The following is a 23624-nucleotide window of genomic DNA, read 5'->3' on the forward strand; positions in this document are numbered from 1 at the left end:
AAATAAGTTCAGTGGCATACAGTTTTCCATAGCAGGTTTCAAGTTCATATTTATTTATTTCTCTCAACAGAACCCAAGTGACAATCAGAATACAGTACTTTTTTCCTCAAACATGTTTTTTCCTTTTCTTTTTAAGTACGCAAAACAAGAGAACACTCAGTGCAATAAGACAGAGGACTCTGACAGTGCGGTGCTCTCTCTACCTTTTCACAGTGCACGTTTATACACACAAAAAGATTGTACATCATCATTATTACATTTCCTCCACCCACCAATATCATGGGTAGGGCAAAGTGAATGTCTTAAAACAATCATTTTTAAAGATTCAACTTGCATACAGTGTAGCTTGGCACACACACAGCTCTCTCCCTCACATGCATACAAACACACACACACACACACACACACACACACACATACATACACACAGGTACAATGCAGAGGGACCTCTGTAGCACTGATTCTCACCAGAGAAGAGCTACTGCACTTGCACTCCACTCTGAGGGCTAGCTCATTTGGCAATGTCAAAATTGCATTTTAATGTGCCGAAGAGAACCAATTTAGATGATGTAAGCAGGAGGCTGAGGTAGGAGGGAGAGAGCAGGAGGAGAGGGGCGTATATGTAATCAGCCTGATTAAATGTAATGGAATATGATGGGTAGTGCAGTGTTTCTATACTTTATTTTTTTTATTTTTTATTTTTTTAACAAAGCCTCAAAGATTTGCAGGCCCTTGTGCAACCCCTGTCTGTTTGACTGGGCAGAGCTGTTGCCATGTTATAGGTCCTTAACAATTTGATCTCTACGATGGTTGCCAGCCAATTGAATTGGGAATATTGTCAGAGACAACCAATCATAGATGACTGCATGTCACACACAGCCAGCCTCCTGAGGCCTTACCTCCTCGCCAATAAATGAAAAGTTGCATGGCACAGCTACCTTTAATATTTTCAAAAAATATATATGTAAGCATAATCTTGAAAGTTATTTCTTAAGCAAGTGCATATGGCTATTATAATCTGCAGTAAAATTAAGAAATGTTCTAAAAGCTCGGGTGTTGATTGTACAGGCTGGTCGTTGGCATCAAGTATTTACACTATGTCATGGTGCTTGCAGTGTGCATGGCAAAGTAAAGGCGCTGGTACTTGCCAGCTATTGCCACCGACCCCATTTCAAATAACCAACTGTCCAAAGTGCAACCACACCCATATCTCGCTTTAAGAGGCTTTGGCTGGTTTTGGAAATTATACTGTTAATAAATGTATGTTCTAATTTACTACCTCCCCAACCCACCCTCATAGTGTATCTGAGAATACAGCAGAAACATTTCACACTTTCTCTGTCCTCTACAACATGCCAGCCAACAGGTTTTCCCATAAAACAACTAAAACTGCTTCAAAAGGCTTTGACATAGTAACCACACAGCTTCTTACTGTAATATACAAACTGAAGTACACCCCTGTTTCTGTTCTAGGACCAACTGTTGTACATTCTAGTACATACTGGACCAGGCATGGAGGGCGCTGGAGTCTAAAGCACGTTGACATTAACTCCTGAACTTACAATACAACAGTGAAAATGTAAAGTATTTATAGACAGAACTGAATAGTCCATTTATTTTAGTGCTTCTGAGCACAAAAAAGAGCTGGGCATAAGAAAATTATGCTACTATAGTACAAGTATTGATAGATTATGCTTTTGAACGTAAAAGAACCTAAACAAAAAATAATGGAAAACAAATGTTAGATTGCATCTACATCTACTATACATCATTTAAGCTGCTTTTTAATCCCCATCTGATTTAGAAAATATCTATTCATCAAATATCTATTCTACTAATTATATTACAAGAATCCAATCACAGGAAATAGAAAAATATCAAATATCACCAGTGATGATAAGAAAACATGACAACCTGAACAAGCAGAAATATTGCTATGGTAACCACCATTGTCCTTTGACATCAGCGAGTATCATTCCCCCTGGTGCTCTTATCGGTTGTGCTGATGCCCCTGATGTTGCAGGGAATCATCAGCTCAACTAAGGATAAAGAGGGAGTGGGTAATTCGGGGTTGTGTGGCAGGGAGGTGCAAGTGTGTCATTACTGTCAGATGGCCGTGTCCCAGAACACGGTTGTCTGTGTGGGGTAAGGGGGAGGACGAATCTTTTTGGCCCCGCTGCTTTTCCCCCAGCCTGGGAGGACTGATACACTCTCTTGCTTGCACTGACTCCGCTCCTGGTGCCTGTCCTCATTTCTGTCCAGAGGAGGGGGCCTGTCAAGAGTTCTCTGCAGGTGTGGATGTTGTCTGGAACGGATCTCCATGCAAAGCGTACGTTTCCTCTCAATCTGTTCAAGCATAGTGGTGTCCCCGCAGATCCATGGCATCTGGGGCATCTGAGGGGGCAAAGTAAATGTAGTAAGTGGACAGAATACAACTTGATTTCAAAGTTAGTTGCACACTTTAAAGCACTTATTTTTGTATGTGTAGGCTGATCATATCTGAACTTAAAAATACAACAACAAGACATCAGATTCTGATATAAATGTAGCTAAACTCTGACCTACATTTACATTACATTACATACATTTACATTTAATCTGTGAGAACAGCACAGATTTAAAAAATTATTCAAGTTTTCAAGCCTTGAGCAGGCTAAAAAATATAAGTGAAGAAAAACAAATCTGTATACCTGACTTTGTTGTGTCTCTGCTGCTCTCCTTTGTGGAGTTCCCATCGGGGAGGCGTTAGCAGGCATAGAAGGTGAGCGCCCATATTTAGGTACTGCTTTCAGATCTGCAAAAGGAGGCAAAACCACATGTTTCATTATATTTGACAAGAAATCTGCTGGATTCTTTCTGCTACATAGGCAAGGGTATACACAATATACAATACAAAGATCTCCAATGAATACCAGGCCTTAAGCCTCACCATTTCCGGTTCCCATGTTCATTGGCGGGCTACCAGACGATCTCCCGTGATGAGTAGGTGTCGTTGTGGATGAATGCTGCCCTGATATTGTGCTGCCATTCCTCTCTTGTGCTTTTGACTGGTCCATGCTGTAGTTGGCTCTGTTATCTCGTCTGGGCGTGCCATCCGATCGGTAACCCCGTTCTTTAGTATCACACCTATGCTCCATTATGGATGGGCTTTTTGTGCTCTTGACATCATAATGATGCTGCTCTGAGCCATTCAGACTTCTGTCTTTGCTGTCTCGTCTCACTTCGAGTCCAGTTCTGCTCAGCTCTTTGCTGTCCTGCCTGGGTAAGGGAGGAGGAGCAGGATCTCCTCCGTTGTGGCAGCTTCGATCTCTCCCCTCATGCTTGGATTCAGAGCTGTAGCCAACCCTATCCTTGCTGTTTCCACTCCTGGATGTTTCCTGTCGGGGTAGGACCTCAGGTGGCTGGTCTATTCTACCCTCATGTTTATGCTCCGTGTCATTCCTTACCCTCTCTTTGCTATCTTGTCGCGGTAACAAATCAGGCCGATGGTCTTTGCTGTCATGCCTGTATTCTGCTCCGGTTCTAGCTCTGTCTTTGCTCTCTTGTCGGGGAAGAAGCTCAGGTGGCCTGTCTCTGCTTTCGTGCCTTGAGTCCACGCCATTCCTGGCTTTCTCTTTACTATCCTGTCTGGGTAAGAGCTCAGGTGGCTGATCCAGCAGTCTCTCCCTGCTTTCATGCCTGCAGTCTACACCGTTTCTTGCCCTTTCCTTGCTGTCTTGTCTTGGTAACAACTCAGGTGGCTGATCTAGCACTCTCTCTCTGTCTTTGCTATCCTGTCTTAGCAAAGACTCCATTCCATGTCCCCCGCTCCGATCTTTGCTGTCTCTCCTTGGCATCAGTTCACCACTGCTAATCCCTCTGTCCTTGGAGTCTCTTCTCATCAATGGTATGGGCTCTACACTGCTGCAGCCCTGGTCCCTGCTGTCTCTGCGAACAGGCAGTACATCCACACTGCTACAAGTGCGGTCTTTACTGTTGCGCCTGTGAGACAGTGGCTCTACACTATTGCTCCCTCTTTCTTTGTCTTTGTCTCTGTCTCTCCGGTGAGAAGACTCTTTGCTGTGGCGATCCTTGGACTCTCGTTTGGACTCTTTGCTGTGACTGTGGCGCTCCTTGCCTTCACGCTTAGATTCGCTGTGAGACTTGCTTTTAGACTCAGCTGTAAAAACACAGGAAAAAAAAAGTCAGAAGACAAACACTGAAATGATTTTAAGATCCAAGCTTATTCTGCTGTTGATAATACATTGTGAAAATCAGCTAGTAACTGGTTAATTACATAATTCATAATAATTCATCAATTCATCATCATCCATTCAAAATGTGGTTGTAAACTGAGTTCATTGCTTAAATATAAAATCATCATTTACATATTTGTGAAAAATAACAATACATAAACAAACTATTTTTCCGTTTTAAGTTTCTGCACTACCATCCTCTATACTCTAGGTGTCACTCATTAGTCATTGATGCAGCTGCAGTGAACGACTGGAGTAGGTTGATTCAATAAGTGGGCTGTTTTACCTTTTTTTCTTCAGCCAACTGAACTACATTTATAGTTAACACTGTATGTTTTCAGCGTACTGTTAAACCGTCAATCCGTTAATCACTGCCATCAGGTTTAAATTTACAAATTCCTCTTGCACAACTACATGGTTTCTTCTGAATCTTCTTTTGTATGTACACATTACAGACTCCATTACAGTCTGTGCATACAGCAAATGTTAATAGGGATCCATATGCATATCACTGTTTCAGTGCTTCGTAAAGACATTATAGATCATCAGTGCACAAATAGGAAACGTGTGTGCATGATTGATTTCCATGTAGGCTGGGCCTCTATATAGTTTCTATATGGGCTTTAACATATAGTACCATGCACAAGCGTCCCTTGTCATGCGTCATGGCTTTTTAGTGTGTGTGCATGCATTCATGTGTGTGTGTGCATATGTGGGTGTGAGAGAGTGTTGCGATTGGTAAGTGGGTCAGAGTAACTGCTGCTGCTGCTTCAGAAAGGGAGAGAGAAAAAATTATCTCCATTCATTGTTATGTTTGTGCGCTCATTATGCCATGTGTGCTTGTAGACAGTCACAGAGCAAAACACACAACCTGTCAGTCGTTTAGCCCCATGTGGTGCTTGTAAACAGGTGTTGGGATAAAAAAAAAGAAATCATTTAAAAAGACATGTCAGCACATCCCACCCCTGATGTATAGAAAGCATATGCAAACCGTTTACAAACCATATGGGGCAAGTGAACAAAATATAGGGCTCACTGTTAAAACATCACAGGAAATTCCTGGTACCTGATTGCACCTCTTAACAATCTAGCCATCAGCTCGTATAAACCACAAACACATTCAAGACAATGCAGAGAAACTGTAGGATTGAACAACAAATGTGCATCAGTTGGCACATGTATACCTCGATTGGAAGATATATTTATCACTGAAATCAAAATAGCAAGAAATCAAAAACTGTCTCAGCTTCCACTATTCCCATCTGCACACATAGCACAGCAACCTGATTGGCTTAATCATGAGTAGAGTATGTGCTGATTGGACAGAAAAGAGAATCAGAAATGCTCTGATCATTTGTAGGTTTGACTTCATAGCCACAGCTATTCCCCATCAGGAGCTCATTGCTGTGTTGTAGACCGGCATGCCCTGAGCTGTGATTGGCTGTACCACCGATGGGGAGGGAATCTGCAAATAAGAAACAGGGATTTCTCCTCCTTCCTCTGTTGCTATGTTGTAGTTGCTAAGAGCACTGAGTAAGGATGGATATGTGGACTTCATGTAATTCTTTTATGATTTATGTGCAAAATGTGCTTGATAAAAGGCTGTTTTGTAGCATTAAAATTAAGGATTTTAGTTCAGTTTATAAAATTCTTTTACAGTGTCCTGCTCAGGTCTGAAGAGTAAGTAGTATTAGTTATCTTAACGGCAGGGGTAAAATTCATGACAAACCTCACTCTTAATCATTAGAAACTCTGTATTAATTTATTAGTGACCCTTTTCAAATAACGTATGACTAGCCTCTACATGAACTACACTATCCTTGATGCATTTATGAATCACCCTTAGTTTATATAGTTTGGATTAATGCTACATAGCCATTTTAAATGAAATGATGAGCCATTTTAACAAATAATGATTCATTATGCATGACAACAAGAATGTTGATTTGTGACTGATAATGCTGCTGGCACCACACTCACTCTATGATGCCATTTGATAATGTGAACATAAATGATTTGGTTTTTTCAAACCTTTCTTTTTTTTTTATAAACCAAATCATTACAAGTGAATTGCGTGTTGCAATCATTTTGGCAGAACCTTGAGTGTGTGCATGGCTATCTGTATTTAAACATGATGTTTACATATTTAAAAGTAATGCTGCCTGATGGCCTAATGCCATGAGTAGGTTTGAGGGACCTGCTGTCTGCTTTCGTCTCTAATCCCCTCAGATTAAATCATACGATCTGTATCAGACTTGGCTCACTGGGTCCAGATTAAACAAATGGAAGGTTGAAGAGAGCGTCATAAACACCATATATGGTACTGTAAAAGTGATGTGTTCTCTGCACAGACTCCTAATTTACTAGGGTTACTGATTAGGGACTACTTATTTGTGTTTGCTCCAGAGTTTACTGCAGATAAAACATTTAGACACTGACAATGTTCATGTCGTCCATACACACACAGATACTCAAGCTCTCTCTCTTATGAAATTAAAATATGCATGTCAGGTCAGATTTATTAAGGATGTGGTTTGAAGCTTTTGGTGCACATCAGGGATCAATGAAACATAAATATAAATACATATAAGCATGTGTTTGCACCCTTTGTTTTTACATTCCAGAATGATCAGGAAACTGTGTGAAATGACTCACTCTCTCCAGGCTCTTTAGACTTCCTGCCGCTGGAATTCTTCTTCAGCATGTTCCGGCCGGTGGTAAACAGGTTGGTTAGTTCATCCAGTGGGCTAGTGGGTGTCCGTGAACGGCCTGTTGACACATTCTGCATAGAACCATGGAGTCGGCCCACACCGTCTTGAGGTGGCGAGCCTTTGCCATGAGGAGTGGCAGAGGCGCTCCGTGGCAGACCCCCAGGGAACGGCATTGGAGCATCAAAAGGAGGTGTACGCATGAGGCTCAGAGGGGTGAGGCAGCGGCCCATGCTCACGGGCGATGGACAAGCAGAGTGGCTGCGCTGATAGGAGGATGAGGAGGAGGATTTGTAGAGAGTACAGGGAAGAGGAGGTGCAGAGGAGCGGCCAGATACGGTGAGGGTTGGGGTGGCAGTGAGTTCCCTGCGGATGTGTGCAGAGGAGGGTGGCTCTGTGCAGGAAGTTGGGGATTTGCTGTAAGATTGGTTCTCCAGCATGGGCAATTTGGCTACATCTAGAGGGGTGAGGGGAGATTCATCTGAGTTGGGTGAGCACTGGGCTGGCGCCGGTGGGAACACCAGCAACGGAGGCCGGTGAGTGAGTAAATTAGGAAAGGGTGCAGGAATGTCACAGAGGGGAATGTTTCGAGGTGTGGAGCAGCGACTGAGAGGTTCGGGGTCATAGGGTGCTGGGGTGGGGCATGCAGAGCGACATCCCACAGGGTCAGTGCGGTACTCCATGTCATCCAGGGCTGGGTACTTCATCTCCTCATACACAGATTCTCCTGGTTCCTCATCCTCACTCTTCTGGGGTTCTCGTGCTCCTACATCAATCCCACCCATCTCTATGTAGACCGGTTCGTCTTCACAGTCATCTGTAGGGCTCTCATCACTCTGTGGAGGTGAGGTGTTATGCTCACAGGGAGAGCTGACGTGGTGGAGGGGTTTGGAGGGGCAAATCCCACTGCCTCCATGGCTTTTGATGTAGGACTCATCAAAGGAAACACTCAGTTGTGTGTTGGGGTTCCTCTTAGGTTTGGGTGGCGGAACCCTCCTGCAGTCCTCACTGCATCCTTGAGTTGCTAAAAGATAAAAAGAAAGAAAGTCTGAACACACAAATCCATTGGAGAAAATCACATTCACAAGTGCAACATAAAAACAAATAATCTGATTAATTTAATTAGTGACTACGATGTATAGTTGTCTAAATGATTGTTTTATTGTGAGACTGCTGCTCTCTGCTTTCATACACAACACTGCTTTTGACAAAAAGAAATCTGTTATTGTCAAATCATTTATCACTAATTATTAAGTGAATCATTATGATTGCTATAAAGCCTACTGGAGTGCTGTGGGTCAGATGTAGGCCAAACATGTATAGTTGTAAGCAATATCTTGAGTCAGAAATGTGAGAACAGTTGAGGCATATGCATGTTTCTAGGTCACATATACAGCAATGAAGCAGTATGTGAGTATACTATCTGGGTCACACACACTGTGGAGCTTCTTCCTTATAGTGGTGACGTAGCATTGCAGTGTGAATCTATTTAGATATGGTGCAGTAAGGCTATGGTACAGCGTTCATGTTCCTGAGATAATACTGTACAGTGCGGCCCCAATGTTAGTCTACTCACAGCAGAAAGTGCTTTTTACTACTGAGTTGCAAGCGGTGTATTTCTAGGTCATACACTGAGATGTTTGAATAGGAGTGTCCCTTTCTCAGATAGGCAGGAGGAGATAAGTGTAGTTAAGAGCGGGACCATGTCTGAAGTCTTCAAACTGCAGATTTTACACCTTTAATAATTCAGATGCCAGATGGTCAGGGCACAGACATTCTTCCCGTAACTATATGACTCACCACCAACACTACATGCGTGCACACAAAAGCATACGCACACACACATACACACAAAACACAATCTTCTTTCCATCACTTTTGATGACATTACATAGACTTACATTAATTTTCTGAAGGCTTAGCCACCACCTAGTAAACATTATTTGCCTGATTCTAACCCTAACCTAGTCCTCACAATGTGACTGTGCAAACAGATTTTTGTCCCCACAACTACAGGAATACACGTACACACACACACACACACACACACACACACACACTTCACATGCCTACACATTCAGTGAAGGAAATTAGGACAAGCGTGTACACATTTTATACCACACAGTCTCACAAGCTATGAAGTCAATCTTTTTCAGAAACTGTGTAGGTGTCTGTCTGCCTTGTTTTTGACAAATATGTTGTAGAAAGTGAGATGGGTATAGATTTTGAAAAAGGATTATTTTATTAGTCTTTTATTCACTTAAAAAATAAAAAAAAACTCAAAAATAACTCAAACTCAAACAAAGTAAAATTTAAGGCTGAAAATCAAAACAGAACATTTCACTGTGTTTGGCACCTACATTTGGCATGCCATACGTTTGTCCAGGTTGATGCTGATTATGCTAATTTGAACTGAGGATGAAATGGGGCTGTTGGTTCCACATTTTATCTTTACCACTAATTAATGAGGTGTTAATAGAAGATTTGCTTCAACCCAGACATGTTCCTGGACTGACATGATACATCATATGTGTGTGCATACAGTGACGAGCACACAGTGGTGTAAGTCTTTCAGTTCTGAACAATCACTGAATGCATTGTTACATGACCATGCTTGCATGGTGCATCTGGAGCTCTCTTTCAGTACTGACGATGAATCTATCCCTCCAAACATCTCTTACTGCCTGTCCCTTCCCTTCTCCTCTCTATTGCTCCCTCTTCTCCCCCTCCCCCTGTATCGGATGTGTTTACCCGCAACCCCCTCCCTTCTCCATCTCCTCCTGGGGAAAACGAATCTAGGTCAATCGCTCCTCCTGAATGAATTCTACTCTGACAAGCTCCTCCCCTTCCCGCTACAGCAAGCTACAGGGCACGCAACCCTCCCCTAAGCCTGGGACACCCCCACACTCTCGCTCTGATTGGCTGACACGCCTCAGACTTCAGCATCTCTAAAGCCTCATTGGCTCGAGTTGCTCAGTGATTCTGTGATTGGCTGAGCTGCAGGGGGTCTTGTTTCTGTGGGATGGTTGCCGTGGTGCCCAGGAAGATCTGTGTGCACATAGAGAGATCCCCACCAATCTGAGCCAGCCTGGGCGACTCCCTAAACATCACGAAACGAAACAGCCAAACTGAAATGGAGTCAAAGCTTTCTGAAAACTCTCAATCTTGTTCCACCTACCTCAAAAACTATTATATTCTAATATAATACTCTCTATACTTTTTTTTCCTTTATGTTCAGCACATGTACTGGGGTGTTTTTTAAATATAATAAACTGTTGAAATGTGTGTACTGTGTATTTGCTACAGCAGTGATTATATCTGTGGTTTGTAAAGAGAAACATTCCCTTAGCTCAATTAATTCCTGTCTTGTTCATTAAAGCTTTTCTCACACTGAGTTGATGTACTATAATTATGTCCTCTATTTCATCGATGGCCAAGCAAGCATATTGTGTTTGTTTATTTTGCTTCATAAAACTGAGTGAGATTTGCTGCAGGGTGCTTCTACTGGATCTTGATCAAGGCATCTCTAAATGTTGTCTTGCCAGTTTTAACTGGAAGGAAAATTGTTTGGCCTTTATTGGCAATTTGCCTTGTAGAAATATTAGAGAATGCCAGTTTTAAATGAGGTTAGAGAACTGTTAGGGGATTTCTGCCTTCTTTATGTGCACCGAACACAGCTTTGACAATTAAATGTGTGAGCAATGACCTTCTGTAACCAGCACAGTACTCTGATCATCTACTGGGGTGAAGTTACTGGAGCTTCAACTTAATACACAGACCCTCTCACTATATTAGTCATATCAGGACATTACTTTCAGCAGTAGAAACTGCAACAGTATTTAAAGTCTGAGTGAATGTCATAATGGATATATGACACTTGATGATTACATGCACAAGTTCAGGAAATGATTAAATTTATACAAAAAAAAACTGTTTCTGCTTACAATGTACTGGAGATCTTATTTTCCAAAGTACAGAACTTTGAAAAATTTACCACTCATTCATGTGCAGCATATTAAGATAATTTCACTCCTGGCTCAACATGTTACTACATAATTCCAAATGTTATCCTATGTGACTTGTGTGGTGCAAAGGAAAATATATGAACAATCTGCATATGTGTTTATCTGACTAAACTTTAACTTTAAGTTACAACTTATCCATAATCTTTTCAACCTTTCTTCATAGATTTTATCACCCGCATTTGCCCTGGCCTGTTACCTACTCATACTGGAATGTATTTACATTGGCCTACTGTCATTTAAATACAAAAACTTTTTTCTCTTACATAATAGTCTGGACAAACATGTACAGACTAGTTAGTGTAATGCAGCACAAGTCTTTTCACACTTTTAAGTATTCCTTCATATGTATTTTGTTGGACTGCAGGTTAACACATTTTATTGCTGTCTCGTGCAAACCAGGTACTTTAATTATGTTTTAACCCCACTGCACTAATAAAGTTTGCCACAATCATACTGTGTAAAGTATGCAGTGAACAGCTAGATGTCACGTCATTGTAGGAGAAACAGTGCTGAGGAGGGCACTGCAGAGAGCAGAGAGCAGCTATATATAGCACAACAGTTTGGTGTGAAGTGCCATCACCACTCACCGTCACATTTCTCCCCACGGCAGGTGGACACGGGACTGTGGTCCACTGCCTCAGACGACATGCTTAGCTTGGTGGCTGGGTCCCTCCTGGGCTTGGGTGGGGGCTGCTTCCTAGAGGTCGGGCTTCCCACTTCTTCCTCTCCTCCGCCCCCACTGTTCCCACCACCGACAGAGTGGAGGGACTGGGAGCGTACAGAGAAGCCCTGCCCACAGGCGAGGGCATGCGGGTGAGGCATGGGCATGCGTTCCTGGGGATCTGGCATGGTAATGGAGCCCATACGTAAGTGCTTGCCTTCAGTTGTTATGTCCTCACCCGTCCTAAAAAGAGAAACAGAGGAAGCCAAAGGCGGAGGGCAGAGAGGTCAAGGGAACGGAAATATTGCTGTAAATATCAATGACAAATGATCCACAAAGATGTATGAAATTTCATCTTAGTTTAAATCACTGTTCAAAAATCTTGATTCCAGTTCCTTTCATCATCCAATGGAAGCTGTTCCTGTAAGGATACAGCAAAAATAAGACATACCATACCCTGATATACAGAGTCATATGTGTGTTTTGTGCATGTGGCCAAATTAACAATAAAAGACATATGGTTGCCACTAAAGACAGGGTCTCTTTCAGGCCATAGTATTGATTTGAGTTTAACCCTGGGTATGACTGATTCCACTCGCACAATCACACATGATGACACCATCGAAGTCCCCCTGCCCTTACACAATCAATCCCTATAAATGGATGGTTGCCCTGAATAGAGCAGTAATGATGTCTGAGTGTTGTGTGGTAATGGGGGAAAGAAGGGCTCTAAGTGTGTGTTTGTATGTATCTCAGATGAAATGAGCTGAAGATCTGACTGCGTTTAGGGAAAATGGTTTGTACAAAAGACATGGTAAGTGTGCAGTGAATACACACCTGATCTGTGCAGCTGAAGTATTTATTTGTTCTCAGTCACAACTAAACTTAATGTCAGAAATTTGTTTAAGCAAATTGCACGAAAGAGGAATTTGCATGTTTATCCTTACAAATCTCTTTCTTGTATCAGTGTGTGTGTGTGTGTGTGTGTGTGTGCGTGTGCTGTGGTGACTTTGCTGACTCTGATTCCCTTCAGGCCAGCTGCTGAACAGAAGGTGCTTGGTAGGGTAGGTTCATTGGTCAGGGGCTTAACTTTGCCTAGCAACATGGTACCCATAGAAACCAGACACGAAACCAGCTGCCACCACATAACAATAATAAAGCACACGTGCACATCACATGCACATCATAACCACAACACATTTTGTTTAAACATGATGGTGGTAATACAGATGCCTGCAATAACCTGTGGAGCTACACTGTCAATGTTATTTTAAAAAAAAAACCTTGGAAAAAGTTAAAAAAAAAAAAAAGTAAACATCAAAACAGTGAATATTAATAAATATTTTGTGCAAAAATATTAATCTTCCATGTTTGTGCTAAAATGGCTCTAAAGAAAATCATCTATGGCATCCAGCCACAGGTGTCAGCAGTGCAGTATCAACAGTCCCACCCTCTCATATGTTTTGGATGTGCATCTGCTATGACTGTCTGCACACACACCCATATGCAGGGATTGTGTGTGTGTATGAGAGTGGGTGGGTGTGATTGGAGTAGTGGTGACGGGATTATTTATAGGATATTTGCCCAGTGATTGGCTGGAGGACAGACCACAGGTGCACTTGGACCAGTCGGGCAGCTCTGGTTCTATCACTGTCACACCTTGTGACAGAAAAAAACAACATCACTGAAACAAACAAAATACTCAAGGATATCTTGACGGAAAAAAAGATGTGTGATTGCACGCACATGTGTGCACAAAAGAAAGAGAAAATCAGACGTTTGGAATTTGCAAGCATATGTAAATATAGGTAAATGTAAGTGTGTGTGTGTGTGTGGTTTGGTGGGTGAGTGCGTGTGTATCTTTGAATACACGTGCATGTTTGAGTAAATCTGTGGGTATGTGCGTATGTGCATGAATAACTTCTTCTGATGAAATACAATAAAAGAAACCCAGAGCGAGATAGCAGCAGGCAGGAAGGCCCGCCTCGCTCAAACCTAACGTGTTGATCTGATTGGCCTATGGCTGTTCCAGCTGTCACCAGGCAGAACACATCTCCTGCAACTGAGCTCACACTTAATCTCTCTCTAACAGGTTTTTTCCTTCTCCACCCCCCCTGCACTCTTAAACACATTTGCTCTAACAAGCTGTTTCACCATTTGTGATTTCCTACTTTTTCTCAAACACTAACATATTCTGTTTTATTTTCCAGTTCTTCGTGTCCATGCACAAACATGTACACAAGCACACATGCACACACAGAAATGCAAGCATGCACACACGACTCCTCACACCCGCTTTCACTATCAGCCAGTTCCTGTGAAAATGGGTCGTCTCATTGACCTACTTATAGGCCTCATAAAAAATCCAGTTATTTTTTTTAAACTTTTCCTCCAGTGACTGTGTATTAATATTTTAGTTATAGCAACAGCTGAGAGACAGTGAAAGGATGGCAGGACAGTAGGTGTCTCTTTCCTCAGGCATTGCTCTGTCCCATTCATCAAGTTACTGTACAGGACTGCATCAGATTGCTAATTGAATGGATGTGGGAAAATGTTGTGATAAAAGTGATAAAAGAGAGTTGAGGATAGATTCTGGAGTGTTTTTTTTTTAGAACTGTAACTTAGCTATCTTTCTGATTTGTGTGCTATAAATGTAAACTCCTCATCATCATTGATCATGCAAGTGATATACAGCATGCATATTGTACAATGCACTGATAGAGCGCAGTGAGGCTCTCTTTGAATCGCTTGACCCTTTGACAGAAATGTAGCAGGGTTAAAGGTGTCTCTGAATAAATCAGTTAAGAAGAACCACATCTGGTCACATTTGTATGCTCATCCTCTGAAAACCACATAGCTGTAATCATCTGATGCACAGCTAAAACTCTACAGCTGCTAAAATATGTATTAACACCGGAATAACCGGAATAAACACAAATAATTTTTAGGTTCCATGGCAACAGTGGACATCATGTCCCATATAGATTTACAGAGGAAACTGATGTTTGTGTAGAAACCAGTCCTAAGACTTAATAAAGTGTGATTTCAAGGGGGAAAAAAAAACACATAAAATGATATATACATAAATGTAAAACTAAAAATTGTCTCACAGTGTCACTTTATACTCTGACGTTCTGCTCATATACTTGTTAGGCCAACAAAGCAACAGAGAGATCCATGTTGTCGCACCAACACATTACAAACCCTTCTGCAATGTCCCGTTAACGTCTCAATGACTCTGTGATTCAGCGCTTGCTAGTCTACCCCACAACAGAGGCACGCCGTATCCACGTGCTCGTCACGTTTTGAGTGTGTGCCTCCTATTCGCTCAAGTTTCGGGATGCCAAACATGGGTATTGCTCTGCATGCTGGCACTGCTTTAAGTGACCGCCCATCACAACACGTGAAACACGTTGCAACCTGGACTCTGGTGGGGTCGATCAGAGAACCCCACCAAAACCGCCACCACACTTCTCAAACTCTGATCTGTGTTACAGCAAATTCACTAAAATTGTGCAATTTTCCACATAGTCTGAAAATTGTCTTTCGACCAAGAAAGTGTCTTCGCATTTCTCACATCCTGACCGGCTTTCTGTCACAGCCCACCCAACTCCTACTTAATTCTAAATGCTCTCCGTCTCAAAAATGGAGCATTGACGACCTCCATCCAAGGACAAGTCCCAAATAAGTCTAAAAGTGAAAAATTAATTATCGTGGGGTGCACCAGTCCACGTTGGCAACCCCCACAAAATGGCAACCTGCCATTGCCACAGGGACCCTCTGGTCACTTGGCCCAATTCATTACAACCTCTTCCTGAAGTGAACCCAATGCTATTCTTGCATTTACAGAGCAGAATCCCACTGGTGCGAGTGAGACTACATAAAAAACTGGGATTCTGCCACTGTCCTATACTATCTGAACAGACTATTAATGCATGTTTTTTTGTTTTTGTTCTTATAGTAAGACATCACTGTGCGAAACCTTTGTCAATGAGTTGTTTTGGGGTTTTTTCCTCCCTACCTCCTTATGGCTTCCGCCTGTTTTCTCTTCTTGTCGTTTTTCTCCTGCAGGAATGTCCTATTTCTCTCATTCCTGGCGTGGTCCAAGTTCTGAGCTACCAGGCCGTTGTAGGCTCTCAGCCCATTCTCTTCAATATACTGGAAAAAACGGAGAGTTTCCTCCTCTTTGGAGCTCATCATTCTTCAGGTGTATCCACAGCATTCTGATAAAGACAGGTAGAAAAGTGAAAGAGATACACAAAATAGTACTGATAATGAGGACTACTAGGGCATCACATACGAGCACAGTGTGACTGCAAAACAAGCAAGGGGTTGTTCGTAACCATTCTCTCAACCTTCATTTTTCAAGGTCAGCCTTGGTGAGATGGAAACCATTGAAGCAAGTTTGCATCAGCACCGTAACAGGGTCACCAGATTGACTTTGTGTGATGTTGCTATTGTTTTTAGTGTTTTTGACTGTTCTTGGGGAGTTCATGGCCTTAGAGAGATTCACAAAAATTGCATCATGCCTGTATCCACAAGCGTTAACATATTCCCCAGAGCGTTGCAACATCTTTGACTATCGTTTGCTGATCACACATAAAAACACACATGAAAATACACAAACATTCAAAGGACTCACCATCTACTAATACTCATAACCTTCAGTTTCAGTGTGTCAGTTTTTTTTATTGGCTGTGGATCAGTGGCGGTTGCTCATTTTCTCAGTTGTGTTTGCACATTTTCTGGCTGAAATTATTGGCTGCAACCAAGTGAGTGTCTGAATGAAACTGAAAAAGGGCTTTCATCTTCTGCAGCTGTAATATGTGCTGGGCTCAGATGTGAAAATATTTTACTCCTGGGACCTGCCACAGTTTAAATGAAGCAATCTCACCAGACTGTGATGCATGGTTTTGCATAAGCAGACATCAGCATCAATCTTGTGTTTAAGATCTAAAAATAATCTCCTCTTGAGTTGTGCCTTGCTGCTTTTTTGAATCGGTGAAAAGACTATAACTGACAGCATCATTGTGATGAGGAAGAGTGTGGATGTGTCTGTGAGGAAATGCCTCTTCAGTGAAACATCCACATTGGGGCAGTCATACTATGAGTCACTTCTTCTAAATGTGAATGACTTGATAACAGCATTCTTCAGAGCCACTTAAGGTCCAAACACAGCATGGAGTAGATAATGGTGTGAGATTCAGTGTGCATGCATATACAGTATTCCTTTGCTTGAAAACATGTGCAACTGCATGTAACACAGCGTGTACTGTTTGCAACAGCCAAACGTGAATTTGGAGAGGCCAGTAGTGCCAGAGATGAAGATAGTGCATACTTTTATGTAGGTCAATGTTTTCAGATCAGCCTAAGACTCGTGCTTGTTTACTGAGTGTGAGTGTGCATGGGGAGGGGGAGGGGCTTGTGATAGCCGTATATATGTTTGTGTGTGTATGTGTATGGAGCCAGGCAAGGGCAGTGAGGGGGGGGTGAGGAGGGCTTGCCAGATGGAGATCGCAGGGCCAACCGAGAGACTGGCCATTGTCTGGCCGTCCTCAGCATCCGTCTAACTAAATGTCTATCAATAACTTCAGCATGGGGCCTAGGTCAACGGACTTATCTGCAAGTTCCACTACCTACAGTATATTCTCAACACTCCTTAGTGGAGGTTTTACCAGGCACTAGGAGAGGACTGACAGGAGCCAACAGAACACATAGATTCAACACCTCAAAGCAGAATTCTTGGGCACAAAATCAAAATGTCAAGTGCCGTAGAGATTTTTGCTCCCCTGATTATCAGGTCTTATTGCTGATGCAAAAGCACAGCCAGAGATCCAAAGCTGCACAAAGGACACTAGTTAGGTGCACCAGTTAGATGTGTTAAGGGTGCAGCAATAGGAAGGCACAGTTCAAACAGTGTTAGAGCTGAATTAAGCCTGCCTGCCTAATCCCTGTAAGCCTCCAGCAGCACTATGCACTAGAATCAGCTTGTTTATCACACTGTTTTTTTTGCCAACCAAGCCTTTCACATTGGATTGTTCTCCCATAACTCATTGATGTAAAATGCTATTCTTATTTGCTAATCTCTATAAAACCTGCCGATTGAGCAAACCATTTCTTTTTTCAACCAGGTTCTATTTTCCTCTCTATTCTCATTCTTTCCTCTTCACTTGATGCATTCTCTCTTTTTTTCCTAACTCAACTCTATTCTCTCCATATGTCCTAGCTGACATCAGCTGCAACAGTTGGTGCACTTTGATTTAAAAGTAAATGAAAGTGGCATACCATTTCTGTTTCCAGGCAACCGTGTCACAGGAGAAGGGCAGCATGGATATTCTAGAGACACAATGTCAAAAAGATTGCAAGGCCAACTGTCTGGTGACAACACGCATGGACACTCACATGCACACACAAACACACATCAGTGCAGTACAGTGGACCAAGTAAAGATTAACCTGTAAACCCAGGCACACACAGGTGCTACACTTGGAAGCTCTGCTTTAAGGATTTTCATGTGGACTTGGATAGAGGGAAAACACTTATGTATACATTACGATCTTTGTGGGTTTGCACGTCACTGTTGTGTCTCAGCAAGTGTTATGAGGCATACTTACAATGGGGCTGTGTCCCTGCTGGTTTGTGGACCAATGTGTCTTTTGTCTTCCCCTGATGAGTCCAGTGCACGCTAGTGAACTCTGACCTATGCTGGAGCACCAGTGCACTATTCCACTTAAATCCACATAGACTTCCATCCATTGTATGGTCCAACTAATTGACTTGCCAGAAGGAGTCCCTGTCACCCAGAACAAGGCTGGTGCTAGAGGGGAGGTAGACCATTGGGTGCCCAGCCCAATGCTCCCTCCCCTGGGCACAAAAGGGAGATGCGACCCCTCCAGTCCAGGCGTTGCCAAACTCCAAGCCAAGTACCAGTTTCACTACTCCACACATCTGCACATGCTAGAGACAGAAGGAAGACGCAGCACAGCAACAGACCGCACCCGCAACTGCAAGCATGACAAAAATACACATGAACACACTCTCACATCAAAGTCTCGCAGTTGCAGACCAGGCACGCAGAGTCTTACTAATGGTTCTTTCCCGTAATTTCGCACTTTCTGCTTTACTGTCCAAATACACAAAATGTCTCAGAGTGTCTCACAGGTGAAAGGAATCCTCATCCATGGTGCCCTGAAGGCTGGGACCCAGGTGAAGCAGAGTGGTGTGTGTTTCCAGTCATGGCGTTCCCTGCCGGCTCCCTCAGTCCTGCTTGTCCACAGAGGTCTGTACAGTCTGTCTGTGCTTAAGCAGATGACACTGGGCTTCCCAGCTATAGATCACAACAAGAAGAACACGCCCACTGCTTACTGTAGCCACCTTCTACTACAGCGTCAGCCACTCTCTCTCTCTCCTTCTTCCTACACTCCTATTTCCCTCGATGTGTGCTTTTCAACTCATCCTGATAAGCACTCATACCCGAGTCTCTTTTCTTTTTGTCTTGCGTGTCTCGCCTGCCTTCTTTTTGCAGCTGCACTGTAACTGGAGCCTGGATGTGTTTTTCTGCTTTCAGCACCACGGAGAGCTCTTTCTGTCAGAGGGTGAAGGGAGGTGGGGGTTGAGTGGGTGGGCACACTCAGAGGGGACCAAGCGGAAAGAAGGGGCGGTGAGTGGGACTGAGTGGGTGGAGTCACTGGGTTGCCAGGGTGTGACCTCATTAGACACAACCTCCTCTTCCCCCGGCAACCGCTGCGCTCCCCCTCTCCGACGACGACACCCCCGCCCCCCACTCTCTTACAGCTCGTAAACAAGACCACGACACAAAACCACTTGCAATGAATACACCATGTTGCTCTCAAGTGCATTCATTACACGTACAGTAGCCAAAACAAAGGAGAACAAAACAATGAGGAGCAAATGCGTGAGAGCAAAATACAGTACTTTGCTATTTCCAACACACACACACTGACATGCTGATGCAAGATTAAAATATTTTTGCATAAACAAACAAAAGCAAGTAATCCACAATAGACACTTGTTCCCAATGGCCACAAAGATGAACAGGATGAAAGCAGGGACAGAGTTGAGCCTGAGTTGGTGTGTTTGTCAAGGGGCTACTGCAGTACTTCTGCTTGACTGTCTGGGGGATGAATATTAGTTTCAGTAGGGCCGCCGGTTGTTTATGTGGTGGGAGAGCCTGGTATGTGGTGCAGACGCAGGAGCTGAGGGAGGGTGAGCGACGCGAGAGGGGTGGAGGGGTGGGGGACTGGTTTGCTCGGATGGATTAACACCGTCGACACAAAAGGATTGAAGAGCAGAGATCTGTTGTTTTCATCAACCCTTCCCTCCATTTCTCTTAACCCCCACCCTTCTCCCCCTCACTTTCCCCCTCCCTCTATCCCTCGTTCTGTCTCGCACTTAGCAAGAGAGGGTGGTGTTTGGGTCACAAGTCAGAGACATCAAAATCAGTTTTAACATGTGATGGTAAGTTTAGAGGAGAGAAGGGGGATAATGGGGTTGTTAAAAATAAATCAAGGGGAGGGGGAGCTGAAAAGAGCAACAACACACTGTTGAGTTCAGCAGGGCTAGGGGATGAACCACTGTGCTGTATTTCATTTGATTATCAAAATAAGTACCCTGTTTTGTGCTGGAGTGAGGAAAAGGGAGGACATTAGACTATGCACCCAGTTCAAACAGTCCTCTCTTAGCAGCATGCTGCAAACTATAAATAGCCAATTGCTATGATCTCACTGAGATAAAACGCTATGTCAACAAGGTAGTCACCCCCTTTTTCTGCCTATTGTGATGGATGTGGTTGACTGGCTGTGCACAAAGCAAGTCACTCTATGCAGACCAGCTCAGCACACGCACCCATGGACATGCACACATACACAAAGGCCCCGGTCTGACCTCAGTGCACGGCCCATGCGTGCAATCTCAAAGGAAGTATTTAGATCCTATCAGAGTTCAATGAACACAGACAGTGAGGAAATCTCAGGGGTGAACGGGTTAAACAAATTTTTCCACCTTTGTGCACAACAGTACTTTGTTTTGTGAACAGCGGAGGATACTCCCTCAGGGACAGGATGAAGGGTGAAGTAAGATACAGTGCCTGTAACTTTTCAGTTCATACACGCTAACAAAGACTTGCATACAAAGAGGAAGGCATCCAAATTGCCTGAACAGATTAAAAGCATGTTTTACTTTATTCAGATACATTTTCAGCATTGATCGTGAAATTATTATTTTTTATATTTATGTTTATCGAGGCTGATAAACATACTGTAGGAAGATAACACTCACTAATACTTTTGATATGATTAAATGGGCAGCAATAGGCCAGTGGGTACTTGTGAAGATAAATGTGTAATGGCAGAACATATAACCAATCCCCCAAATTTCTAGTGACCATCTAAGGCAAATACAATTGGGCAACAGATTACTTTGACTGGAGGCTAATCACAACACATTTGATTTATCAAGGGGTTAACATCTTCCTCATTCATTTACTAACAGCAACTAACATGTAGTCAGCCCGTCAGTTTGGCAAAGAAACCTAACCTTGACAGCTCATGCATGCAGTGGAAAAGTGTAACATTAATGACTGTTTACAAGTACAGACCAATGTGGCCCGGAGCAGATGCCTGATACTTCAATCATGCATGTAACGATGTTGTATTGATCCACTGCTGTAACAGGCTAATGAAGAGTCTATAAAAACCATTACACCAATCAATTAAATGACACAGAGTAAACAGAGTCATTGTAAATAGAGCACAGACTCAGCTTGACAAGGTTTTATTAAGTGTGATTGATTGCCATGAGGGATTGGCACCTACACATGATGCTTCTGAGGAGGGTTGGGTTGGCATTCAAATTCTGGAAAGCATCTGTGAGGCTTCCTGGCATTATTCTTTTTTCCTGTCTTCCCTGGGAGTGCCACACAGGTGAGGATAGTCAAACAGAGAGTGAGACAGTGGCACTGAATATGTCAGACTCTCATTAAAGATGCAACATGCCTTACATCCACTCCTCACATCTCCACCCGAAAGAAATGGAGCATAAGGTTCTTGCTCTGACCAACAATGTGCAGATCTTCATGTTCCATGAACGCATGCACATGCTGTAAATTGATGCACCCCTCAATAAACAAGTTGCTCCTTTACTTAGTTTTCTGTCATGTTATTTAAAATTGAGCTGTGTAGCATGAGGTAATGTTCTGCTTAGCTAAGCTTCTCAACACTCATTTATCACCACTTCCTCCCTCCAGAGATGTCAAGCTGAGGCATGTCTCTAACGACCACCATCCGCAATTCCCGCTGTTTCACCAAGACAGAGAGGTGAAAATGGGAGACTGAAAAGCATAATCTCTCAAACAGGCGGTTGAGGGCTGCAATCTTAGGGGTTTAACCCCCTGTAAGCCCCTTAAATCTCCAGTTTAGAGGGCCAGAACTGATGGGCTAAAGCCTCCAGAGATTGTCTACTAACTACTGGACTCTGACATAACAAGAGAAGACACAGTGAAGGATCTCCTACCACAAATGCTATAGCCACCTACACTATCCCTAAGGAATCAAGGTGTCAAGGAAGGGCTTAATTGGTATCAGAAGTGCCAGATTTATGTTCATGACTTTTTTCATATTTTCTTATTTCACGTAAAAAAGATTAGCATGAGGACATAGACAGGATATCTCATTAATCAAATAGACTAAGATATTGTTCTTGATGCTCAGATAGGCTCCAGCCCTCCCGCGACTCTGCATGGATAAACCAGTACTGAAAATGGTTGGATGAATGGATATTCTTGATGCTGTGCAGATGTCATGTTTTAGGTGACAACTGTAAGGGTGCTCATGGTGACTGACCTACTGCCAAACAATAACTAGGGATAAAGGAGATTACTTTAGTTCAAAATTTCTATCTTTAAGACGATGTCTTAATTGGACGGAGAGTAGACAGTGACTTCCTGTCACCTCAGACGGGGTTAATTTACAGAAAAGATTGTCATCTCTTACTTCACCTGCACAAGTAAGCATCAAGGGCTTCTCAGTGAAGATGTTGAAAAGGGTTACTGGCGCCATCTGCTGATCAAGTTGACTAACACTTGAGATGCATCTATTTCATACACACATCATTTAAAAAATATCAAGGCAATGCACAGATTCTCTTATATGGCCAACAGAATCCTAAAAAAACACATAATATACACTGAATATTGGACTGGAATTTGTAGCGTTGCCTCAACACACACACACATACATGCATAAGTTAATAAGTTAATATTTGCTATGGACAATAATGTATTAATAATATATATAATATATAATAATGTCAATGATTACTTGCATTAGGGTGCAAGAATGAAGTTGTGGTACCAATAAACAATCATACTTAAGTAGTGTGACCTGGCTCAACTGCAAACTGCAAAGAAAGTATTAGCTTGTTACGGTTGGCCTACTGGCTGATGCAAGTCCTCTTTGAACGAAACATGAATACATGTACAAACAGGCACAGAGAAGTAAGTCCTAAAGGGCTGTAACGTCACCTGCCACCATTCATTTATAACGCCTGTAGGGGGCAGTCGCGATGCATATTTATAACACAAAACGTAAAATTCAAATACTTTCCACTGATATAATTAGTATAACAATATAACGTGATTTGGACCTGGATCGATCAGAAACACTACTAAATATCTATTAAAATTAATTTCCAGCAAGAACAAAAAGTGTTTTAGGAGTTAGTTACTGTAAAAGTAATGCTAGCTACGCTCCACCACTGACTGGGGCGAGCAATAGCTGCAGTGACCGAGTTAGTAAACGGGAATGGTGGTACATTTTCGCAGTTTTTAGCTCATTTCAGCCTACCTGTGTTGGATAGTGGAAACGGAAGCCAGTTACAGAGAGTATCCGTTAGCCAACATGGTCCAAGGACCATGCTCCAAGTAGTTCAGCTCTGGTAGCTAGCAAACAGATATCACCACTGAGTGCCATACTTACTG

The 23624-nt window shown here is 42.8% G+C and overlaps 1 protein-coding gene across 3 annotated transcripts; it reads right to left on the minus strand.

Moving 5' to 3' along the window:
* Positions 1–31: 31 nt before the first annotated feature.
* nyap2b (neuronal tyrosine-phosphorylated phosphoinositide-3-kinase adaptor 2b) lies at positions 32–23619 on the minus strand. 3 transcript variants are annotated; one of them, XM_046407356.1, is made up of 7 exons: positions 23491–23619; positions 15651–15852; positions 11556–11872; positions 6891–7967; positions 2930–4159; positions 2691–2794; positions 32–2394 (listed from the first exon to the last, which is right to left on the minus strand). In XM_046407356.1, the coding sequence occupies exons 2-7, from the start codon at positions 15827–15829 to the stop codon at positions 2107–2109; spliced, it is 3195 nt and encodes a 1064-aa protein (XP_046263312.1). In that variant the 5' UTR covers positions 15830–15852; positions 23491–23619; the 3' UTR covers positions 32–2106. The 3 variants fall into 3 exon arrangements, with proteins under 3 accessions (XP_046263312.1, XP_046263311.1, XP_046263313.1); XM_046407355.1 differs by lacking the exon at positions 23491–23619 and adding an exon at positions 18244–19372; XM_046407357.1 differs by lacking the exon at positions 23491–23619 and adding an exon at positions 17915–18221.
* Between the last annotated feature and the right edge of the window lie 5 nt (positions 23620–23624).

Source organism: Scatophagus argus, chromosome 13 (genome assembly GCF_020382885.2).
Source record: "Scatophagus argus isolate fScaArg1 chromosome 13, fScaArg1.pri, whole genome shotgun sequence".
In the NCBI taxonomy this organism is placed as follows: Eukaryota; Metazoa; Chordata; class Actinopteri; family Scatophagidae; genus Scatophagus; species Scatophagus argus.